We start from the raw sequence: 22,186 nt of genomic DNA on the forward strand, positions 1-22,186 counted from the left end.
TTCTCCATTGGATGCCCCGCTGACTAGTTTGTGTCATCTGACATTCAGGTAGATATTATAACAACAACAAATAAACCTCTGCCTTGGATTATTCTCTATATCCCCCTTCCCTGTCCCTCCCCCATACCTCCTACAAAATTCATCTTAACTTATTACTGGCTATTCTGTAGCGAGAAAAGTGCTTTTGGGGAGTCAGATAGGGAACTGGGTTGTTGTGATCACTTCTCTGGATAACTCTTTTTACAGAGTATTTTCTCCTAGCTTATATCACCCTGTACAGAAGTGAAAGTCCATTTCAAAGGGAAGATCCTTTGACTATATTCGTATTTCCATTTAAAAAGTAATGTTGTATAATGCCAAATTTGATAGTTACTCAAAAGCTAAAGTGCTTTTTAGAGATTAGCGGTGATTTTAAAATAAAAAGTTGCTCGTTATAAAAAAGGCTCAAAATGATATAATGCCACAAACTATTGTAAAATGATAATTTCTTCTGTGAAACCCTGCTTTTTTTCAGTATTGTGCATCTAGAAATTGCTTTACAAAAGCAGAATTGCTCCTTTAATTTTACATTTCCTTTGACTTGATCTTGGCAAATATTTTTAGAAAACTGGTTTAGCTAGTTTATGGCAGTTAAGAAGTGACTTAGAAGCTCAACTTTTGGGTGAGCAGATGAAGGGTAAAATTAAAATGAAAGGTATGCCTGGTATTTAATATTTGAAAAATATTTATTCATGAGACCTTAAAAAAGTTTGTTAAACAGATTATAGCCCATTTTCTCAGCATTCAGTACCAAGCCCAGTTCTTTACTACCACAGGGGAGTTGGCAAGTATATGGCACTTGGCTTCTTAAACCATAATACTCTGAAGGATTGAGAGTGAATGGTTCAAGAAACAGGCATTTGTAGATGAATTCCAAAAGAAAGCCCACCTGTGAAATTCTAGTTCTAGTAAAAATTACTTTTGAGACATGATTAGCTTCCATGCAAATAAGTATATTAAACAATGAGAAATTACCTTGGTCATTGGAAAAGTTAAGAGTCTTTTAGTCTTACATCCCAAACAGGAAAAGAGGAATGTCAGGTATAGCAGAATAAGCTAATATTTTTAAGTTTCAGTTTTTAATTTGCTTAATTGTACTTTTTAATAATTTAAGTACACTTAAAAATACAAATGAGTATGTGTACTTTGCAGTTTGTTTTAAACATATATGTATTTAAAGAAAAATACAAAATTTTAAGTATGTTTTAGCTAAGTGCTTTTGGTTTAAAATAGTCATGGTGTTTGACATCAAAACTATGTAAAATATATTTTCCTGATAGTCATTAAGGCTGTTGAATGTGACTTGCCTTGGTTATGATTAATATCTCTTTCTGTTAGGTTTGGAAAATAATGTAGCTAGTCATTGGATTTCTAGAGAGAAAAAGCTGGAGAGGGAAAAAAAGTTAAATACAATTTACTAACAGATTATTTTCCTTCTAGATATAAAATTTCCATCTACCTTTATGAAGGATAAATGTTAAACTTATATTTTTGTAAGGGATTAATTTAAATCAAATCCATTATTCCCAAACAAAAGAGTGAGATCCTCAGTACTTTTTGTCATTATTCCATCTTGTTGGTTAAAAATTGAATTTGTTAGTTTTATTACATGTGCTGATTGTAGAAATACTAGAAAATGAAAAAAAGAAAAATTCTCCAGACAGAAAAACTGTTAACATTTTGATTTCTAGCCTTCTAGATTTTACTTATGTATTTTAATAAAAGACAGGATTATTTTCACTTAAATATAAGTGAGGGAAAGAAGACATTGAAATATATACAGAGTATAGGTTCATTGATTAGTGGTATTTTGTGCCATTTTGTCATTAGTCTGTTGATACTGTATGATTTATTTTACAGTTCACATAGATCAGTTTCACATTAATGTTAAAAATTTTAATAGTTTCCAGGAAATATTTGTTAGCTCCTTAAACTTGATTAGTAAGTGAAAGTATTAATTACTTTGGTGAAAATTTTGTCTAAATATGGAATTTGCATTGAATGTGACTCCTGATCTGTTATGATCAGGATTTTGAGTTCATGGTCAGAACCAATTTTAAGTTCAACTGAACTGATTTCAAGTTTGAGGTGTTATTGGTCTGTAGCAAAAAGAAAAATCAGGGTGGTGCAGCTAATTTTTCATAAGATAAATTTGTTTAGTATGAGACTACTAAGGGAAATTTTAAAGTATTAGTTTGAGGTGTTGTATCTTACTCTTTAGAAATCATGGTGACCATTGATATTAGTTCCTTAAAAAATGCCCTTACATGGGTCGCCTGGGTGGCTCAGTTGGTTAAGGGTCTGCCTTCAGCTGGGGTCATGATCCCAGGGTCCTGGGATCGAGCCCCATGTAGGGCTCCCTGCTCAGTGGGGAGTCTGCTTCTCCCTCTCCCTCTGCCTGCCAGGCCACCTGCTTGTGCTCTCTCTCTCTCTGAAATAAATAAATAAAATCTTTAAAAAAAAAAAAATGCCCTTACTTGACAAAATAAGGGAATCCTATGCCAGGCTTTCCATTTCCTTTTGCCCCCAGTTAGGTTGACCCATTGAATCCCATCATTCCAGATTAGATCCATAGGAAAGCCCTCTTCCTTTCCTTCCCAAGTTATACGGGCTTCTAGACTTGGAATTTTTGCTGTGACTCTACCACACCACATTAAACCTTAAACATTTTGTCCTCAAGAACAAAAGAATTCGTGCTTACTTTCACCTGTATAGGCATACCTTGGAGATACTACAGGTTTGGTTCCAGACCACAAATACTTTATTGCTAAAAAATGCTAACCATCTGAGTTTTTGGTGAGTCTCAATCTTTTCGCTAGTGGAGGGTCTTGCCTTGATGTTGATGGCTTCTGACTGACCAGGTTGGTGGTTGCTGAAAGTTGGGGTGGCTGTGGCAATTTATTAATATAAAACAAATAGTGAAGTTTGCCACATCGATTAACTCTACCTTTCAGGAATGATTTCTCTAGCATAGTAGTGTTCTACATCCTTTATTGTCACTTCAACAATCTTCACAGCATCCTCACAAGGAGTAGATTCTATCTCAAGAAACCTCTTTGCTCATCCATAAGAAGCATTTCCTCATCTGTTCAAATTTTATTACGAGCTTTCAGCAATTCGGTCACATCTCAGGCTTTACTTCTAATTCCAGTTCTCAGCAATTGCTATTTCTACCACATCTACAGTTACTTCCTCCATGGAAGTCTTGAACCCCTCAAAGTCATCCATGAGGTTGGAATCAACTTTTTCCAAACTCTCTTAATGTTGATATTTTAACCTCTTCCCATGAATCATGAATGTTCTTAATGGCATCTAGAATGGTAAATCCTTTCTGGAAGGTTTTCATTTTTCTTTGCCCAGATCTTTCAGAGCAATCACTATCTGTGGCAGCTTACATTCTTATAGAGAAATAATAAGACTTAATAATAAGATATATATAATAATATAAGATATTATAATAATAATAAGACTTGAGAATTAAAGTTGTTCCTTGATCCATGGCCTGCAGAATGAATGTTGTGTTAGCAGACATGAAAACAACATTCTCTCACTGTACATCTCCATCAGAGCTCTTGGGTGACCAGTCCATTGTCAATGAGCTGTCAAATTTTGAAGGAATGTTTGTTCTAAGCAGTAGGTCTCAACAGTGGGCTTAAAATATTCAGTGAACCATCATGTAAACAGATGTGCTCTCATCCTGGCCTTATTCCATTTATAGAGCAGAGGCAGAGTAGACTTAGCATAATTTTTAAGGGCCCTAGGATTTTCAAAATGGTCAATGAGCATTGGTTCCAACTTTTAAAAAGTCACCAGCTGCATTGGCCCCTAACAAGAGAGTGAGCCTGTCCTTGTAAGTTGGTTTTGTTTTTTTTTTTAAGATTTTATTTATTTATTTGACAGAGACACAGCGAGAGAGGGAACAAGCAGGGGGAGTGGGAGAGGGAGAAGCAGGCTTTCCGCTGAGCAGGGAGTCCGATGGGGGGCTCGATCCCAGGACCCTGGGATCATGACCTGAGCCGAAGGCAGACACTTAACGCCTGAGCCACCCAGGTGCCCCTGTCCTTGTAAGTTTTGAAGCCAGGCATTGACTTCTCTAGCTATGAAAGTCCTAGATAGCATCTCCTCTCCAATAGAAGGCTGTTTCGTCCATATTGAAATTCTGTGGCTTAGTGCAGTCACCTTCATTAATTCTCTTGGCTAGAGCTTCTGGGTAACCTGCTGTAGGTTCTACCTCAGCACCTACTGCTTCATCTTGTACTTTGATATTATGAGACAACTTTTCCTAAGCCTCATGAATCAATTTCTGCTAGCTTCAAACTTGCCTTTTTCCTTACCTCTCTCAGCCTTCACAGAATTGAAGAGTTAGGGCTTTGTTAAGGATTGGGTTTTGGCTTAAGGGAATGTTGTAGCTGGTTTGATCTATCCAAACCACTAAAACGGTCTTATATCAGCAGTAAGGCTCTTTTGCTTTCTTATCATTCATGTGTTCACTAGAATAGCACTTGTAATTTCCTTCAAAAACTTTTCCTTTGCATTCACAACTTGACTGGTGCAAGGGGCCTAGCTTCCAGCCTATTGTGGTTTTCAATATGCTTTTCCCACTAAGCTTAATCATTTCTAGCTTTTAAAGTGATAAATGTGTGTGCAACTCTTCCTTTCACCTGAACACTTAGAGGCTATCATCAGGTTATTGATTGCCCTAATTTCAATATTTGTATCTCAGGAAATAGGGAGACCTAAGGCAGGGGAGTGAGACAAGGGAATGGTGAGTCAGTGGAGCCATCAGAACACACACAACGTTTATGCATCTTACATGGGTGCAGTTCATGGCACCCCAAAACAATTACAATACTAACATCAAAGATCACCGATCGTTAAACAAATATAATAATGAAAACTTTTGAAATATCTTAATTACCAAAATGTGACACAGGCATGAAGTGAGCAAATGCTGTTGGAAAAATCGTGCCAACAGACGTGCTGGATGCAGGGTTGCCACAGACCTTCAATTTGTAAAAAATGCAGTATCTGCAATAAAATGAGGTATGCCTGTACATGCTTAACTTTCATGGATATGTGTACTCAGATTTAACCAGTATTCTTAATCTGACTGCCATTTGAAGGACACAACCCAGATTTGCTTTCTACAACCCGAGTTTTAGATTTTTTTTTTTTTTTAAAGATTTTATTTATTTTTGAGAGAGCGAGAATGAGAGAGAGTACATGAGAGGGGGGAGGGTCAGAGGGAGAAGCAGGCTCCTTGGTGAGCAGGGAGCCCGATGCGGGACTCGATCCCGGGACTCCAGGATCATGACCTGAGCCGAAGGCAGTCGCTTAACCAACTGAGCCACCCAGGCGCCCCCGAGTTTTAGATTTAAAAAATGTAAAGAATAGGGGTGCTTGGGTGGCTCAATCATAAAGCATCTGCCTTCGGCTCAGGTCATGATCTCAGGGTCCTGGGATCCAGCCCCACATTGGGCTCCCTGCTCAGTGGCGAGTCTGCTTCTCCCTCTCCCTCTCTACTCGTGCTCCCACTCTCTGCCTCTTTTTCTCTCTCTCAGATAAATAAATAAAATCTTTTTTAAAAAATGTAAAGAATATACTGGAGGATATAAGAAGTCATAATGTCCAAGGTGTGAGCACAGACAGGATCATAGAGGCCATATTAGCCTGACTTCTGAGGTTCTGGAACAGCTTTTCTTTCTGTACCCCATGTGACCCTCATTTTGTAACCTTCCAACTCCTGATCATCCACAGATTTTTTTGTGTCAGACTGTATTATTTTAACCATATTATTTTTTTTAATTAAAACCGTTATTTTTTAAAATTTTTTCATAGTTACTGAATTAAAATTTGCCTTTTAATGTTTTCTGACTTCACAACTTTCTTCTTAATTCTGTGAGGATCCCACACAACTTCCCCAATGGGAGGGGAGAGGTTTTGGAAGAAAAATTGATGCAGGGAGTGATCTAAAATAGAGGCAAATAGACTCTCCCCTCCCCAGTATGTTTCTTAAGACTTTCCTATCCTTCTCCCCCAAAATAACTGAGTGAATAGCATTTTCTTGCAGCTCATTTGCTATCACTGTGGACTCAATAGTATTCTTCAATAGTATCTAATATGGAAGTTAATGCAGGGTGACCACAGCATGTGTTTCAAGAAGAATGACTGAAAATCTTATAGCTGCTAGCATTTTATTTTTACCATTCTTACATTGAGAGCCAATTCCATTTCTAGCTTGAGAATTTACAGTCTGAAAGTCTGACCTTAGAAAAGCTCTAAGGACCTAAATGCTTATTAATACAACAGGCTTTGGGGAAGATTGGCAAATCTAAGAAGAACAGTCCTAGAATTTTGTGATTTCATATTAAATTACAGTTCAGTATTTTGACACTAATGGAATAGTGGAAAACTCCCAAACCTAAGACTATGGTGTCCCCTTTTCATCTTAATTCTACAGGAAACATTTAAGACCCTTTCATCTAGCCTGAAACGAGTTCACTTTCTGCCCATATTCCTGACAAATAATAGTATAGCTTTGGTTCTGCAGTTGAATCAGTAACAAGGTGGCCTGCAGTGAATGTTTTCCCCCTTGCCTTCTGATAAGTTAAAATTTGTTTCTGAACATACTGATTCCTTGAATTACCTATTATACTTCTATGCAAAATAAGGCCTTCTGTGACCTAATAGGTAAAATCCCTAGGATGTATTTCAATATCCATGATCTCTGTTTTTCCAATGTGTATATGTTCTCTCAGAACCACAGAAGTATATAATTTAGTAAGATCTAGAGGCTTCCCCTCATCTTGGATCACTAACAGTGGAAATCCAAGGGATTTAGCTTTCTGGAGAGAGTGAGTGTTCATAAATAACCCATTACTTGTACCTGGCTTTAACCAGCAACCTTGATTCCAAAACCTAAGTTGTGATGGAAAAATAATCATATGAGTATCATCCCCTGCCTCATATAATATTTTTTCCCCATTTTAGGAGAAAACATTTATATTAAGTACTTCATTTTTCTCATAAACGGTGGCGTTTCAAGGTTGAAGTTCATTCTTTCTCTAGCTCTACCATTCATTCCTTTTTATCTACTCCTAGTAAATTGTCTTTCTAATTATGTGCTTTCCATATAGGTAGCCAGAGGATTTTTGTTCTGTTTTATTTTCGTTTTTGTTTTTAAGAAGAAAATAGAAACTTTCCCCATGGAGGAAGAAGAAAAGGAAACCAAACTCAATTTTAAATGTCTTTTTGAATTCAGTATCAGAGCTGTTAGGTCTTTTGAGCCCTTCAAAGTCGTGAAAGATGATAAATAGATCAGAATTAGTTGGGAGTCACAGAAGTAATCTTTTTTATTAACATAACCAGATAGTTAATTAAAAGATAACATAGGCTACTGATAGCTAAATATGAGGAAAATAATTTTAGCAAACAGTAATACCAACAGGTTTTGCTTATTTGACCGCCAAAGAGTAATGTTCTAGGGCCAGAGATTAGTTTTAGAATGAAGTTGAAGAGATTTAAACAAATGTTTTAATGTTGATTAAAGGGCTAAATAATTTATCTTCCAAGTCTATGAGTATAGTTTGAAGGGAGTAAAGTTCTTATCTAAGGGACGGGCTGGGTGGCTCATTCGGTTAAGCGTCTGCCTTTGGCTCAGGTCATGATCCCAGGGTCCTGGGATCTAGCCCCACATCGGGCTCTCTGCTCAGCAGGGAGTCTGCTTCTCCCTCTGCCCTTACCCCCATACTCACTCCCTCTCCCCCCCACAATCGATAAAATCTTCAAAAAAAAAGTTCATACTTAAATTTTGTGACAAGTGAATCACTAAAAATTTTTCCCTTTGGATATATGTAATATCTGTGTTTCAAACTTTAGTTTTCATTTAGTTTTGTGTCCAGAGTATATTTATAATTTATAATGTAAAGCAGAGAATCATTAATTGTGTTTTAAAGGAAACTTTAAGAAGAATAAATATTATATAAAGTCTTCCTGAATGAGTGTAACTCCAGAAGTATTTCAGGGGCACCTGGGTGGCTCAGTCATGCTCAGGTCATGATCCCAGAGTCCTGGGATCGAGCCCTGCGTTGGGCTCTCTGCTCAGCGGGGAGTCTGCTTCTCCCTCTCCCACTCCCCCTGCTTGTGTTCCCTCTCTCACTGTGTCTCTCTCTGTCAAATAAATAAAACCTTAAAAAAAAAGAAAATATTGGTGGCCTAGGAAAAAGTAAAATGATAGTGGAACCATAAATTCAAAGGTAGCTCTTCCTGGATTAGGATTACTTTAGTTAATCCAAAACATGGCCACCTTTCTATCCCCAGAATATTGTGATCCAACAATGTATTTTTATACGTAAACCCTAATTTATACCTTTGTCTACCTCATGCGTTATTATGACCAAGCATGACTTTTGCTAGAGTTTAAAACCTAAAAATGGGGGCACCTGGGTGGCTCAGTCATTAAGCATCTGCCTTCGGCTCAGGTCATGATCCCAGGGTTCTGGGATCGAGCCCCGCATCTGGCTCCCTGCTCAATGGGAAGCCTGCTTCTCCCTCTCCCACTCCCCCTGCTTGTGTTCCCTCTCTTGCTGTGTCTCTCTCTGTCAATTAAATAAATAAAATCTTTTAATAAAAAAAAACCCTAAAAAATGTATCTGTGTCAGGAAAAATAACATACTCTAGGCCCATGTTTAAATATTATTAACTTCCTTAAATTAAAAGATTCTTTTAGGATCTACTCTAAATTTTCTTCTCAAGGTAGCATCAACATTTGAAGTAGATAATATTTTTGTCTTCCCAAAGAGTACATTTAATTTGCTTTTAAGACAGGTAAGTGTACCTTTACTAAAGGATTGGAGCTCAGATAAATAGCTTTTTGTGATTCATTTCTAGTAAGCTGCATTGTCCTGTGACTTGTAAAAGAATATTTTGAAGTTAGGAGAATGTCATCTGTTAACCTGGTACAAGGGTGTAGGCTGACCAAGTAGTCAGAAAGTGAGTTGGAACTACTTGCACCCAGAGTAATTCTGTGAGTATTTCTTATTGCAAAGATGTAGCCTCATACTGAAAATACCATTTTGGCCTTTTTATATATATACTCACTTCTGCGTAACTTTTGTGTACTTGGAACATCACACCTGTTGTTTGACATGGTTGATGCAATTCTGTCCCACTGTAGATAAAATTTGGGTTGTACATGCATGACTGATTTGCCTAAAGAGTGTATTTTAGGTAGTAACCCAGTCTTTCTAGTTGAAAAAGATTTTAATAGACTATTGTTTAGAGAAGTTTTAGGTTTACATTAAAACTGAGAGGAAGGTATAGAGATTTCCAATATACCTCCTGCCTCTACACATGCATAGCTTCCTTCCTTATCAACGTCCCCCAAAGTAATGTTTGTTTTAATCAGTGAGCCTACAGTGATACATCATTATCACCCTAAGGGTTCACTGTTGATGTGTTGTACATTATGTGGGTTTCGACAAATTTATGATGATTTTTTTTTTTTAAGATTTTATTTATTTATTTATGGGGCGCCTGGGTGGCTCAGTCGTTAAGCGTCTGCCTTTGGCTCAGATCATGATCCCAGGGTCCTGGGATCGAGCCCCACATCAGGCTCCCTGCTCCGCGGGAAGCCTGCTTCTCCCTCTCCCACTCCCCCTGCTTGTGTTCCCTGTCTCACTGTGTCTCTCTCTGTCAAATAAATAAATAAAATCTTTAAAAATAAATAAATAAATAAAGATTTTATTTATTTATTTGACAGAGAGAGAGCGCACAAGTAGGCAGGGCGGCAGGCAGAGGCAGAGGAAGAAGCAGGCTCCCCGTTGAGCAGGGAGCCTGATGTGGGACTCCATCCCAGGACCCTGGAGTCATGACCTGAGTCAAAGGCATATGCTTAACCAACTGAGCCACCCAGGCACCCCAGGTATCCACCTTTATAGTGGACATATATCATACAGAATAATTTTACTGCACTAAAAATCCTCTGTACTCTGCCACTCATCCCTTCCTCCCCCCAACCCTAGGCAACCACTGATCTTTTTTACTGTAACCATAGTTTTGTCTTTTCCAGAATGTCATATAGTTGGAATCATGTAGTATGTGGACTTTTCAGATCGACTTCTTTCATTTAGTAACATGTATTTAAGTTTCCTCCGTGTCTTTTCATAGCTTGATGGCTCATTTGGGTGGTGGTGGGAGGGAGAAGGGCAGAGGGAGAGAGAATCTTAAGCAGGCTCCACGCCCAGCATGGAGCCCAAGGCTGGGCTGGATTTCACAACCCTGAGATTATGACCTGAGCCAGAATTAGGAGTCGGACGCTTAACCAGCTGAGCCACCCGGGTGCCCGTTGATGGCTCATTTCTTTTTAGCACTGGATAATATTCCATCATCTGGATGTACCACAATTTATCCATTCATCTACTAAAAAACATCTTGGTTGCTTCCAAGTTTTGGCCATTATGAATAAAGCTGCTATAAATATCTAATTACCCCTAACTACTGTTTATTTGCATGTTGTTTTCTTAGAAAGATCATGTCATCTGTGAACAAAAAGGGTTTTATTTCTTCCTTGATTTGCGTTTTGGTGTCTAACATTGATTGGGGGAAATTCTCAGCCATTATTGCTTCAAATATTCTGTTACTTTCTCTCTTTCTCCTGGTATTTTCATTATGCATATATAACATTTTTTGTAACAGTTCCTAGATATTCCATTTTGTGTTTTTTCAATCCTTTTGTTTTGTTTTTCAGTTTGGGAAGTTTCTGTTGACATACTCTCAAGCACAGAGATTGTTTCTTCAGCAATGTGCAGTCTACTAATGGGGCTGTCACAGGCATTCTTAATTTCTATTACAGAGTTTTTGATCTCTAGCATTTCTTTTTGGTTCTTTCTTTGGATTTCTATCTCTCTTACTTATATTACACATCTGTTTTTTCATGTTGTCTACTTTTTCCATTAGAGCCCTTAGCACGTTAATCAGTTGTTTTGAATTCCTTATCTTGATCATTCCAACATCCCTGTCATGTCTGCCTTTTTATGCTTGCTCTGACTCTTCAAACTGTGTTTTTCTGCCTTTTAGTATTCCTTGTATGTTTTGGTTGAAAGGTAGACATGATGTATTAGGTAAAAGGGGCTGTGGTAAATGGGCCTTTACAAAGTAGTGGTAAGGTACAGGGAAGTGGTAGCACTCTGTAGTCCTGTGATTAAGCCTCAGTCTTGTTGAGCTTATGCCCCTGGACTGTGACCTTCAGCACTGATTCTCAATCCCTTCTTTTAAGCGGGAAGGATGGCTAGAGTGGCCTGGAATTGTGTATTTCCATTCTCCCAGGTTAGTTAGGCTCCAATAAAATTCCTACAACCAGGGTACGTTCTGGTAAAATAGTTTTTGTTGAGGGCATGTCTTGTTAAGAAGAACAGAATGCTCTGGCATATTTAAAAATGCTTACTTTTCCTCTCCCCCGGCTGGAAGCGTAAGGGGATGTTTCTCCAGTTTTTACTGTGAGAACCTGGTAGAACTCTGGGAGATAAACTCACAGAAGTGTGAGGGCTCTCCGTGATTGGGTCATCTTGTGGTTTTTAACTCTTAGACTTATCCCATTGAGTGTCCAGCAATTCATCAGTTATAGTTCAGGTTTTTCCTCAATACTGGTTTCTGCTGAGGTTTCCACTCATGGGTTTCTGCTCCATTAACTTGTGATCCTCTGTCTCTGCCCCTCTGTCTCTTTTTTTTGGAGCACCGGTTTACTCTGTAACCTCACTTTTCCGGTCTAAGAAAGAGATTGAAGAAGAGCTGTTGACTTCTTGGTTTGTTCAGCTTTTTACTTGTCAGGATAGAGTAGAGAGATGCTGGACCAGAAACTGGAAGTTAGATCTATTTCTTTAAATTATTTTCTCTTAAATAAATATTGTTCTGGCATTACTGAAAAACCAGAACCAAGGATGTTTGTACTGTTAGACCTTTTAGGGGGGGACTAATGGCTTAATGGCATTACCTTATAGACTCAGAGCAAAGCAACACCAAACCCTTCAGTATCCAGATGATTATAAAGTAAATAAAGATGATAAATTGTCTTAGCAGTTAGTGTATCTAACATTTTGAAAACCACAGATGCTGGTGGAAAATTGGCTGACCTACAAAATACCATATAAAGTATAAAATACATAAGACACCTTCTTAGAAATTTGCTGATGATAAAAATTAATGGTTCCTTGCACACCTGGCTGGCTTAATCGGAAGAGCATGTGACTCTTGATCGCAGGGTCCTGATTTTGAGCCACACGTTGGGGGTAGAGGTTACTTAAGTAAGTAAACTTAAAAAAAAAAAGTAGGGGGCACCTGGGTGGCTCAGTTGGTTAAGCGACTGCCTTCGGCTCAGGTCATGATCCTGGAGTCCTGGGATCGAGTCCCGCATCGGGCTCCCTGCTCGGCGGGGAGTCTGCTTCTCCCTCTGACCCTCCTCCCTCTCATGCTCTCTGTCTCTCATTCTCTCTCTCTCAAATAAATAAATAAAATCTTTAAAAAAAAAAAAAAAGTAAATGGTTCTTTAGCACAATAACTCTTTAGTAAATGAAATCATTATCCCAAAGCTAATTTTGTTATTTAAGAAATGAAAATTGTTTTTTCAATTATAGGATAATGTTAAGCATAAAGACTATATTGACCATCAGAAGGATAAAGTTGCTTTAACTCTGGCTCGTCTAGCCCGCCATGTTGAAGTGGAGAAACAGCAGAAGGAAGAGAAGAATAGAGCATTCAGGGTATGTGACTATTTTAATTGGTGTTTTACCAAATCATGGAATTGTTTATAATAAAACAGTAACAGAAATTTGTCTTCAAAAAATGTATAACTGAATCCAAGTTCAGCATGGACTCTAGATAGCTCATCACTTCAGTACTTCATGATAGCTTTCATTATCTCTGTCTTTAGTTTGATAGATTCTGATCATATATGTATATAGGAGAAAAAATAGAATTGAGTGGACTTTATTTTGGGGAATTAAAAATCATGGGATTTCTTTATAGCAGGTGAACAATTACGGGTTTCTGATTTCTATATCACAAGAGTGAAAGAGTTTATTGGTGCTTTTGTAGACATAAGGTGTTAAAAGGTTATTTTCTACTAAATAGAATCAGACCACTTTCTCAAACTTCAGCATGCCCGTTCAGATTAAATCTATTACTAAAAGGAAGAAATTTTAATCAGGTTTGTAGAAGAGCTGCTATGTGGAAAATGAAGCCTAATTTAGAATCTCTAATGATATAAATCTTTTTCTTCACTTGCTTTAGAAGGCCCTGGATGAATTACCTAAAGATTCTCTCAATACTGGGGCACCTGGCTGGCTCAGTAGGTGGAGCATGTGTCTCTTGACCTGGAGGTCGTGAATTCAAGCCCCACATTGGGAGTAGAGTTTACTTAAAAAATTTTTTTTGAATAAAAAAAATCCCTCATTACTGACAGATGTTTATTAGGAGTAGAAAGTTGATGAGTTGGGTAAATAAAGCTTCATCCTAGGAGTTTAAAAATGGAAATTGAGGGGTGCCTGTCTGGCTCAGTCAGTAGAGCATGCCACTGTTGATCTTAGGGTCCTGAGTTCAAGCCCAACATTGGGTGTAAAGCTTACTTGAAAAAAAAAAAAAAAAAGGAAATTGAAATCATGGCTCTGCCAGCAGCTGTTTGGATTCCAGCAGGTCACTTAGCTTTTGCAGACTTTGGGCTTTATTTAATCTGTAAAGGGATGGAGTTGGAGATGATCTTCCAAGTTAAGATAAGCACTATGGTTTTTTAATTTTAAGATCTGTGTTTTGATTCCTTGTCCATTGGTTATCATAGAGGAATTTATATATTTCTATAACCTCTGTTTAGTATCTCCTAATCTGGTATAGAATAAATTAATATTCTTTACATTTAGAAGTAGATTTGTTTGGAGACTTTATAATGTAATACCAATTAAATTAGAGCATAGTATTCTAGCTGTATGTTTCAAATGCTTACTGCAAATAAATAACTAAATACATACATAAGTAAGTAAAATGCTTAATGCATAGAGATATAAAAAATAGGTTTGTTTCTCTCCTGGCAGAAATACTATTCAATTTTAAGGAAGATTCTTTCCCAAAACTGTTAAGTGTATTGTTTATGGGGAAAATCTCTTTGACAGAGGGATGATTTGCAAGCTGTCCTTTTCCACATATTTCCTGAATGATGCTAGCTTCTTTTTCCAGGAAGTGTTCCCACATAGATAATAAAGTGTCTGTAATGAGTTCAGAATCTTACAGGCACTATGGTAACTGAGGCTTTTCTCAAGAGTAGTTTCAGCTTCCACTCATGTTAAGTGTTCAATCTTTTTTTTTTTTTAAGTTTTATTTATTTATTTATTTGACAGAGAGACAGCGAGAGAGGGAACACAAGCAGTGGGGAGTGGGAGATGGAGAAGCAGGCTTCCCGCTGAGCAGGGAGCCCAATGTGGGGCTCTATCCCAGGACCCTGGGATCATGACCTGAGCCGAAGTCAGATGCTTAACGACTGAACCACCCAGGCGCCCCTCATTCATTCTATTAAAGACTTTATCTCAGCATTGAAGAAAGTTTTCTGAAATTCTGAAATTCTTGTTTAACCAATTTTAAAGAATAAATATATATTTAGATTTCATTCTTTTCTAAGGGAAAAACCAACTAACAGATATCTTAGTTCATTGCTTGCTATTCATTTATGATTTTTTAAAATTTGGTTTCCTGTATGGAAAACTTGTTTTTTAAAACTCGATGACAGGAAAGAAAAACGGAACTATACAGAAAGGAAGATAATCAAACTAAAATAAAAATGATTCTTGAGGAATTCTAGTGGCTGATAACTCTCACTAAAACTAGATAGTAGTAGAAAATAACTTCTGACTATTAGGCCTTTGTGAATTATTGATGTATTACTATTACAGTGAATTTTTTATCTTTTGTGATGGAGTGGTTTTAAAGAAAGAAAGAAAATTCATTAAAATCTTCACTGGATATGGGGCATCTGGCTGGCTTAATCAGTAGAGCATGCAACTCTTGATCTCAGGGTCATGAGTTCAGTCAAGCCCCATGTTGGGTATGGTGCCTATTTAAAATTAAAACAAACAAACAAGAACAAAAACCCTCTTCACTGGATAAATCACTTTCAGAGATAATGTTGTCTTGACTAGTTGAACAGCTACCAGCTTTGCTCATTGATACTCTAGGAGTTAAGATGACTTGCCAGAAGGGATATAACCCTCAGGTTTGTGGAAGAAGCTTTGTAACAAAGGAAAAGTGTGGCTAATTAGAGGATGACTTAAGCCAATAAATGTTTTTTGAGCATTGACTATGTATGGCCACAGAGTTCAAATTCTATTGTAAAAAATGGCAGAGAACATTTTTAATTTTTGGCAGTCCTTTAAAATAAATGGCTATTAGCTGGCATCTAGTAGTATTTGATCTTATTTATATTAAGAGTTTTGTGATAGATTTTGTAAGGAGCTTTGATAAGTGGTTTAATTTTGTACATTAGAAAATGTCTTTAGAGTCTGCCAGAGACTTGTCATAATTGCTTTCTTTGGATAAACTAGCTTTGTTCTCCAAACATGTTATTTGGAACACTGCTATAGGATGCGCTTTGAAAAAAAAAGTATTTGTTGAGATACTGCATATTACATGCACATTAACACTTCAAGGCTTTGGAAGTCCTGCCCTAAAGGAACTTTTTAAATTTTGTATTAAAATCAGTGTTTATATATTTAATTTGGTTATAGGGAATTTTTTTAATGCTTGTTAACATTTTTGAAAATTAGTATTCTATGGCTGTAGTTTGAACAACGTTGTGTAGAAGATTTATTTCCGATTGAAATCTTGAATCTCCCTGTTCCCCTCCTTGCCATTTCTGATAAAGTATCCTGTTGCATTGCTTACTAGGCCATTCATTATTCTGGCCTATATCTTACAAATCTAGCATTTGTGACTGATTTCTTTTTAAGAACAAAACCTTGTTGAGATGCAATATGGTGTACTGGTTAAGAGCATGGATTCTAGAATCAAATTGTGAGAGTCTAAATCTGGCATTGTTATTTATCCTTAGGCAATTTATTGACCCTTCTGTACCTCAGTTTTCCCATCCTAAAATGCGAACAATAATAGTACCTATTTCACAGAGTTATTGTGAGAATGAAATCTATTATGCTTTTAGAATCATGCCTGGCATGTGGTAAGTGGTGAATAAGTATTGTTAGATACAGTGTGATTAGAGATTATGCAAATAGATTTATAAATAATATATAGGAGGACTTAGAGACTTTAACAGTCTAAACCGTAAGTCTAGTTTCATGGTTGGCACTGGCCTACTGCCTGTTTTTGTAAATAAAATTTTATTGGAACATAGCAATGCCCATTTGTTTACCTGTTATCTATGGCTGCTTTCATGCAGAGTTGAGCTGCAAAACCTAAAGTATTTACTGTCTGGCCCTTTATGGAAGAAGTTTGCCAACCCTAGATCTAGATGGTGATAAATGCTTTATACTGGCACATGCTAAGTACTAATGAAATCTGCTCTTATTAATACTATTCACTGAACAAATATTTAATAGGCTTCTGTATACTTCAGGCTGTATGTGGAAACTTTGAAAAGAATGTATAAAAGTTTAAAAATGAAAATAATCATTCATATTTCCATTCCCAGAGATAGTGACGTTTTATGTATTTTCAACCTTTGTTCCCCCTCTGCAGATACAGTTACATATAGCTTGAAATTAATCTTTATTTATATTTGGTCTCATTGATTTAATACTATTTGGTGACCTACTTGATATAAAAAATATATTTCTGCTTCACTGAAAGTTTGGTTAGTGTTTCTAATTGACTTTCATGAAATGTATATACCATAATTAAACAGTACCCTATTGTTGGAGATGTAGGTTATAGCAAACTTTGTGCAAATATAAATGACATTGGGATCAACATTTCAGAGCATGAACCTTTGTTTTCACTTATCTTTTTGGGATAGATGTCTAGATGTGGAGTTACAGGGATAAAGGATAATCAATATTTTCTGATCACTGATGTGTTAAAATCCTTTTCTCAAGGAAATCAGATTAGTAATTATAGGTTAATTGATTTTCTTGTTAATACCTTTAGGAAAAAATCGATTTTCAGCATGCTCACGGGTTACAAGAATTGGAATTTATTCGAGGACATTCTGATACAGAAGCAGCAAGACTGTGTGTGGACCAGTGGCTAAAAATGCCAGGTACTCTTTAGAAATCAGAGTGGAACACTGAGGTTACTGAGCTTCTCTAAAGCTTTAAGGGGTTATATCTGTATTATTCAGTTGCTAATAAGTATATAAAGTATTGAAATTTAGTTTCAGTGATACTTTTTTTTTTAAAGATTGATTTATTTAAGAGAGAATGAGAGAGAGAGAGAGCACATGAGAGGGGGGAGGGTCAGAGGGAGAAGCAGACTCCCTGCTGAGCAGGGAGCCCGATGTGGGACTCGATCCCGGGACTCCAGGATCATGACCTGAGCCGAAGGCAGTCGCTCAACCAACTGAGCCACCCAGGCGCCCAGTTTCAGTGATACTTAATAATGGTTTACTTTATCAGTTGTCTTCCAACATTGACAGAAGTAGGTTTGAATATAATAGGTCATCCTTGACCTCATTAGATATTGCTCATTTATTTTTTCATGTTATTTCATAGTTATGTGAAATAGTGCATGTGTCTATGGGAGGGGTTTTGATAGGTTATTTGAAGTCAGGAAAACTTCTTTAATGAAATAGAATTTAAGCTGAGATCTAAAGGATTAGTATTTACTTATTCATTCATCAGTACAGCCTGTGTAGATATTTTATAAGGACATGTCCACATGGGAGGCATCTAAAGCATTGGGTAGCTTCTTCACTAATTCTGCAGACCTGAGATTCCCAAAAGAGTCACTATGGAACACTTTCCCCCCACCAGATAATTTGATGGAGTTGTTTTTGTTTTGTTTTGTTTTTTGTTTGTTTGTTTTCACTTCTACCACGGCAACTTTTCTAGCCTGTTTGTAGAATAAACACTGAGCGTTTAAAAGGCTTGGGATATCCAGAGAAACCTTAGCTGTGGATTTAATCCAGTAGAACATTTAATTGCAAAAAGTCATGAGAAGTATCTGTGCATGCGTTGCTCAATTTGAACCTGGATACCTTGTTGTTCTAAAGCTAGTTTTCAGGGGCACCTGGGTGGCTCAGTCGGTTAAAGCATCTGACTCTTGATTTTGGTTCAGGTCATGGTCTTGGGGTTCTAAGATCGAGCTCTGCATCAGGCTCCATGCTCAACGGGAAGTCTACTTGAGGATTCTCTCTCCCTCTGCCCCTCCCCCCTACTCGCATTCTCTCTCTCTCTCTCAAATGAATAATCTTTAAATATAAATTTCAAATATAAAGATTTAAATCTTTAAATATAAATAAAGTTTTCAGAGGGCTTTTCTTTGAATCAAATTACCACTGATAATTCCAAAGTTCTCTGACACAGTTTTTCCCCTGTTACGTTGGATTAAGAGGTTTGTATGCCTGTCTCTTCCATCAGACGCCATCCTCTGTGGGGACAGAGACCAAGGTTTATTAATCCTTTTTTGTGTGCGTACCTAAGAAGAGTGCTCAGCTTAGAGATACTCAGTGTTGTTTGAATATTATCCAAGGTAGGCTATAAACATTTGCATATGAACACAGAAAAGAAGCCTAGTAGAACTTGGGTTCCAAATGTGACTGTCATTCAACTAAATAAAAGAGCTGCTTGGCGGGGCGCCTGGGTGGCTCAGTCATTAAGCGGCTGCCTTCGGCTCAGGTCATGATCCCAGGGTCCTGGGATCGAGCCCTGCATTGGGCTCCCTGCTCCGCGGGAAGCCTGCTTCTCCCTCTCCCACTCCCCCTGCTTGTGTTCCCTCTCTCACTGTCTCTCTCTGTCAAATAAATAAATAAAATCTTTAAAAAAAAAAAAGAGCTGCTTGGCATTCGAGACCTACTTTAGCAAAAGATACTTAGAAATTATGGTAAATGGTTTTGCCTCTTCGGGTGTTCTTGTTAAGGCTCATATTTAAAAAAAAAAAAATCCCTCTTGAGATGGCTTCTGTTCTCAGTAGAAGTTAATGACTTAATTCAGCTATATCAGAATCACCTGGGAGCTTTTAAATATATACCTGGGGCTCATCTCCAGAGATAATGCTATGGTATCTGTAGTTTGGGGAAGATTCCTAGGTAATTTTGATAGGAAAATGGAGTAGAACTATAAGGCTTTATGATCTCCTAAGATCTCTTCTAAAAGTAGTTTATCTCATAATACCTTGAAGTCCTGTGTAGACCCTTTAGGTCTGATCCCTGGCCTCCAGATTGGCAGAATATTTTAATTCACTGTAAAATGAATTCATGAGTATCTGTTTATGATTTGTCTGGTCAAGTCAGAACAAATGACTCATTTAGCTGTGTCTTTATGATTCTTTTTAAAGATTTTATTTATTTGAGAGAGAGGGCAAGAGCACAGAGGGAGAAGCAGGCTCCCTGCTGAGCAGGGAGCACTGTGCAGGGCTCAATCCCAGGACTCTGATATCATGAACTGAGCTGAAGGCAGATGCTTAACCAACTGAGCCACCCAGGTGCCCCTATCTTTATGATTCTTGACAGAACTTGGTATTTTCTGTATCTTCAGGACACACCTGATTCATTGGTGGCTGATAAGCTTGAGTTAAGGTCTTTAGTTATGTTCTTTTTATGTGGTTGTTTTATTTTTTTGCTTGCTCCCTGCAACAACACTATAACACTGAAGTTTAGGATCTATTGCTAGGACAGCTGCTTTTAGCATTGGGCTATATTTGATATGGTGCTATTCCGTAAATTAGCTTTGGAGAGTGCTGAGATGTTTGAATAGGGTATAGCTGGGGAAACAGAAATGAGTCATTGTTCTCTTTAATTGTAAAAAGTGAGGTTCTACTTCTGAGTAGCATTAAGGGACTTGTTTAATCTATTCCAAAGTATCCAGCTATTGTAATTCAGCTCTTTGATTAGAAGCACTTTATTTATAATTACTCTACTGAAATTCATCTTTTATAGACTTTTATAATTAGGCCAGTTTGCATACATTTGAATACTTAGTAACTTAAAAACAGTACTATTCTACTTAAAGAAAAAAGCTATTTAAATTTCTGTATTTTGCCTTTCCATGGGCAAAGCTTATTTTCTTTCAATTGATTGTTTTCTCCAAATTTATTTTAATCCAGAGCCTCTATTTGGCTAAATAAAGGTCTTTTTTTTTTTTTTTAAAGATTTTATTTATTTATTTGACAGAGAGAGACACAGCGAGAGAGGGAATACAAGCAGGGGGAGTGGGAGAGGGAGAAGCAAGCTTCCCGCTGAGCAGGGAGCCCGATGCGGGGCTTGATCCCAGGACCTGGAACCATGACCCGAGCCGAAGGCAGACACTTAACGACTGAGCCCACCCAGGCGCCCCTAAATAAAGGTCTTAATTGGCAATATCTAGAATGTGGATGGACAATAAATAAAAATTGTCATAATTCTGACTACATAAAAAAATTAAGGATAAAAAAGTGTATTGTCATTTAATGCCTCTTTAAGATTAAAATATGATTAATGCTATACTATTCATTGTTTGTTGACAGAACACATTTATAAGCATTTTGGCAGCTTTTAATGGAGGCCTTCCCCCTCCCCCCCATAAGGACTCAAAACGGCAGGAAAACAATTGAAACCTTAAATTTATATAATAATCATTTGAAGATCTTAAAATTAGGTGATGATAAAAGAATAATGATCCATTCTATTTAAATCCTTAGGGGCTTTGTAGAAACTGCCATAAAGATAAATACCCAGTTTTCTGTTGTATGAAATATTCAAGGCATTGAAACAATCCACAAGAAATAATAATACAAGGGAGTCCATAATCAAATCATCTATATATAACTGCCTGATATATGGTCAGAATCCTACCCGTTTTACATTTCATGGTTTATATAATGTAACTCTAAATTTTCCATCATATATCATGCATTGGGCATTTCCCTGGAACAAAATTGGCCGGGGGTATTAGTCTATAAGAGTGTGTGACTGTAAGATGAAAACTATAAAGAAAGAAAGGGAATGAAGAATGGACCAGGATAAAGGGAGATTAAGAAAAACTAGTGAAAGGGGTGCCTGGCTGGCTCATTCCGTAGAGCATGTGACTCTTGATCTTAGGGTTGTACAGCCCTATGGTAGGTGCAGAGTTTACTTTTTTAACCAAGAGAAAGGAGAAAGGAAAAAGAAAAAAAAGAGAAAGTAATGATGGACAAACTTTGAAAGGAGAAAAAGAAAAGGGATAAAATAGAATAAATAGAAAAGAGAAAGATAATAACAATAAGTAAATCTCTGGTTTGTGTTCTGTGAATTTATTGATGAGACCTGCATTACTTGATATCCACGTTGGAACTAATCAACACCTGGCTTCCCCAGAAAGTACCACTCTTATTCCCCTTGCCTCCCTGAACTCTCCACTCTTCCCCACTCTCCCAGTTGCATTCTTTAACATAATTTTCAGAGAACTCAGGTCCTTTATGATATAGCTAAACTTTCTAATATGTTTAAGATAGATAAAAGAGAAAAAAGAATGAGATCTTTGCCACTTTATATAAATGAAAAGGGAGATAGTGGTTCTGTAGAGCAACTGATTTTCTAATCAGTATTTGATCTTTGACATTTGTTGGCTGTTGAACTTAAACACATTTTTTTTCCTCAAGAGAATGTTAACTTAAAGATGTTAACAGCTTTCAGGGCACCTGGCTGGCTCTGTAGGTAGAGTGTGTGACTCTTGATCTCAGGGCTATGAGTTCAAGCCCCACATTGGGTGTAGAGGTTACTTAAAAAAAAATTAAATAAACTTAATCCACATCACCTATTTTTTTTTTTAAGATTTTATTTCTCAGAGAGAGAGCGAGCACAAGCAGGGGGAGCAGCAGGTATAGGGAGAAGCAGGCTTCCCACTGAATAAGGAGCAAGGTGCGGGACTTGATCCCAGGACCCTGGGACCATAACCTGAGCCGAAGGTAGACGCTTAACCAACTGAGCCACCCAGGCATCCTGTCTCCTCACCTATTTAAAAAAAAAAAAAAAAAAGGAAAGAAA

General features: G+C 37.3%; 1 protein-coding gene across 1 annotated transcript in view; it reads left to right on the forward strand.

Moving 5' to 3' along the window:
• The window catches only part of LOC102731372 (E3 SUMO-protein ligase ZNF451), a 93,647-nt gene that overhangs the window by 36,684 nt on the left and 34,777 nt on the right, over positions 1-22,186 (forward strand). The window contains exons 3-4 of the mRNA XM_081827577.1: positions 12,669-12,794; positions 17,176-17,295. Of these exons, the coding sequence (XP_081683703.1) occupies positions 12,669-12,794; positions 17,176-17,295 (246 nt within the window). The remainder of the gene's footprint in view (positions 1-12,668; positions 12,795-17,175; positions 17,296-22,186) is intronic.

This window comes from Leptonychotes weddellii, chromosome 8 (genome assembly GCF_054177405.1).
Source record: "Leptonychotes weddellii isolate Sample4059 chromosome 8, ASM5417740v2, whole genome shotgun sequence".
Lineage (NCBI taxonomy): Eukaryota > Metazoa > Chordata > Mammalia > Carnivora > Phocidae > Leptonychotes > Leptonychotes weddellii.